Genomic DNA, 3,290 nt, shown 5'->3' with positions numbered 1-3,290 from the left:
TGCGTTAAGTGATATGTTTTACAGGAAGTTCTATCTGTGCTTAGCCGTCCCTAATTTTGAGACTAGAGGGAAGTCATCCTGTAAACAGCACCCACCGGCATTCCTTGTCTGATCGAGTTGTGGGATTTGTTCGTCACTCTTATAAATACATTTACTATCCATAGTGCGGAGCGCGTTTTTACGACAATGGGCCATGAACCATGAATCCTCAAATTCACAGTCTAAGTATGCTATTCGTTAGGTCACATTCATACTATGCTAAATTGAAGCATTAGTTTCACAATAGCGTTTTATGTAAGGTCGAATAAGAACTAACACTATGAATTCGAAAATACAAACCGTAAACATATTAATGTTTGATTCATCTGGACTTATAAATTGTAAAAGGAAAACAGATGGATAAATAGACAGAAAGATGAATAGGAACTAGTGAGAAATCTCTAAACGTTCATTAGCAATTACAGCTAAAATTTGCGGTAAATTACAAAAAATGTTATGTACTTGTTTTAATGAAATTGTTCAAAGTTTATTTTGCAAATTTCAAACATTTTCATTATAGTAACTACGTAACATTTGCATATCACTTACGTCGAATTTAATGATTGTATTTCGCGCGAAAAAAATAACTTTTAGTAAATTACTCTTTGCTTTCTTTAATTGTCAGTAATTTCAAACTTAAAAGCAGAGAATTAAAACGGCACACAAAGTCTGAGCCATATTTTCCTGAATTACTTTCATTCAACTTATCATAGCTAAGTTATGCTAATGATACTCTAGATTAACCACGTGTTTCCCCTTTGAAAGTTTCTTAAAAGAAAATCATTCATAACATTTTGTAAAACATATACTAGTTGCAAATATTATACCTTCAGTAAATTTAAGTGAAACCCCTGAGCAGTTAAAAAATTTTCTTTACTAAATTAAAATTATTTATTTCTAAGCCTTATCTTACCAAAAATATTACTTCATAAATTCATATAATTTACGGACTTGGCATGGCCTGGTGGTTAGGGCACTTGACTGGTACACTGAGGGTCGCGGGTTCGAGTCCCGCTTTGTCAGTCGTGGGGGAGTCATAATGTGACAGTCAATTCCACTATTCGTTGGTAAAAGAGTAACCTAAGAGTTGGCGATGGGTGTTGTTGACTAGTTGCCTTATCATTAGTCTATCACTGCTAAACTATTGGTGGCTTGCGCAGATAGCCCTCAAGTAGCTTTGCGTGAAATTCCGAACAAACAAACAAACAAAATTAAACTAGCCCCCCAGTGGCACAGCGGTATCTCCGCGGGCTTTCAACGCTAGAAACCGGCTTTAGATACCTGTGGTGGGCAGAGCACATATAGTCCATTGTATAGCTTTATTACAAACAAACAAACAAACTTACGCCCCTGAGGCTGCTGAAGTTGACATCTGGCGGCTACACATTGAAGAACATTGTTGAAGCAGGAACAGTCGTCATCGGTTCGGCATAAGTTACCTTTCACCGCATTACATGATTCCTGGTGAACAAAAGCAATGTATTAGACTAATCAGTTGTTTTCTACACATATTCAAATTAAAACTTCATGCATTTATTTCCGTTCAAGCTTTTAATACAACATCCAAACAACCAATTATAGCTCAGTTGTTTTGACTGGGAGAATCTTGTGAACCAAGAATAATATATAACTGAAATAGATCCAACATATTCATAAATTTTGTTTATGAAAAAACGATTTTCCTAGAGACTTGAAACATTAATCTCTAATATAGTGTTTTGTAGAACATAATTACAAACAATTTAAAAGAAGAAAAATAAATCTCTGGTGAAAAATTTAATTGATTCTTTTTTTAAACCACCTTCGAAACTGCTAATTATGAAACGTTTGTTCTACATTGTTCGATAACTGAAGAAAGCAAACAAGACACAAGCGAATAGACATAAGGTAATAACAGCTATAGAGTGTAAAATGTATCCATTCAAAAGAAACATAATTAAGAGAACTATTAAATTCTAAATAAGCGAAAAAACTGGAGGAGGCATGAGTTACAAACGAGAATACTGAAGTTTATTATTTATACGATTTGAATAAAGATTACAAAGAATCTTGTGTTGTGATTATTTCTTAAATGTGTCACGTGTTCATACCATTGAAGTTCAGAGTTTCAAAGCCCACAATTACCAGAACATTGTGGATTTAGGCGTGCTATTTAAGATATTTTTTTTCTGGTTCTCGATAGAGTCATCTTTTTTGGATTTATATGACAAAATTAATATTATTTAACAGGTTTAGAAAACAAAGAATAATGAATAATTTAAATCTCTTGAGATGCTGAATAACTCAGACTAAGTGTAGTCTAGTGGCTAGCTTGCCGGGCTGTTAATCATAGGGTTCGTGGTTCGCGTTTTTTGCAGCAAAAACACAATCCGACACTTGGGGATTTTTTACAAAAGAGTGACAGTCAAATCTCATTATTCGATTAGAATAGCTAAAGAGTTGGTGGTTTGTTCTTTTTATTAGTTACCTTCCTTTTAGCCTTTCAGCTCAAAATTAGGAATGGCTAGCGCCGATAACACTTGTTTAGCTTTGTACAGGCAGATTTCCGAAATCTGTATATAGTTATATCTATATAGTTACTGGATGGAATTGTGGCGCGAATTTCAACCTTAAGGTACAAAAGTTAATTTTCTCGGTTGTAAACACTTTGAAGATATGCAAGTTTCAATCTTACAATAGGATGTACGAGGGTTTGAAAATGTGGAAGGGCTTTGACTACCTCTGATTGGTTAAGCAGGCTAGTGACCACTACTCTCGTTTAGCAGGTGTTGTTAATTAGCTGGACTTGAAAAAGAAGAAAATAATACCATGATTGATTTCTAGGAATGCATTTAAATTACTTTTTTTTTTGGCGATGTAGCCTGGTAGCTAGAGTGCTGATCTACGGGTCGAATGATTTAAGGTTCGAAACGCGATGATGTTGAATTACGCTCTGCATTATCAGGTGTGGGCACATTATAAAGGTGAAAAGTAATACCTTTATTTGGACGTTGCTTGCTGCCTGACTACCCTCTGGCCAGTAGTTCAAAAGTAGAAAAATATATACCTGGAACCTAAGAATAACTGAAATAACACTTTAATCCTCGTGCTCATAAGATGTGTTCAGGTTCAAAATATAACATATTTAGTTTTAATTTACGATGGGTTCATTGACAGAACTGTATAACAATTATCTGTGAATAGACCTAAATAAATGGAAATATTGTTTCGTTATTATTGCTTCAGTTAAACCTATAATTTACAAATTCTAG

The 3,290-nt window shown here is 34.3% G+C and overlaps 1 protein-coding gene across 2 annotated transcripts in view; it reads right to left on the bottom strand.

The window, feature by feature from the left end:
• The window catches only part of LOC111087266, a 74,705-nt gene that overhangs the window by 39,277 nt on the left and 32,138 nt on the right, over nucleotides 1–3,290 (bottom strand). For both annotated transcript variants that reach the window (XM_022393313.1, XM_022393314.1), the window contains exon 3: nucleotides 1,386–1,500. In XM_022393313.1, coding sequence (XP_022249021.1) covers nucleotides 1,386–1,500 — 115 coding nt within the window. The remainder of the gene's footprint in view (nucleotides 1–1,385; nucleotides 1,501–3,290) is intronic.

The sequence above is a fragment of the Limulus polyphemus genome, unplaced genomic scaffold, assembly GCF_000517525.1.
Source record: "Limulus polyphemus unplaced genomic scaffold, Limulus_polyphemus-2.1.2 Scaffold1939, whole genome shotgun sequence".
Lineage (NCBI taxonomy): Eukaryota > Metazoa > Arthropoda > Merostomata > Xiphosura > Limulidae > Limulus > Limulus polyphemus.
Note: the sequence above shows the minus strand (reverse complement) of the source record. Positions and strands in the feature narration are given on the sequence as shown.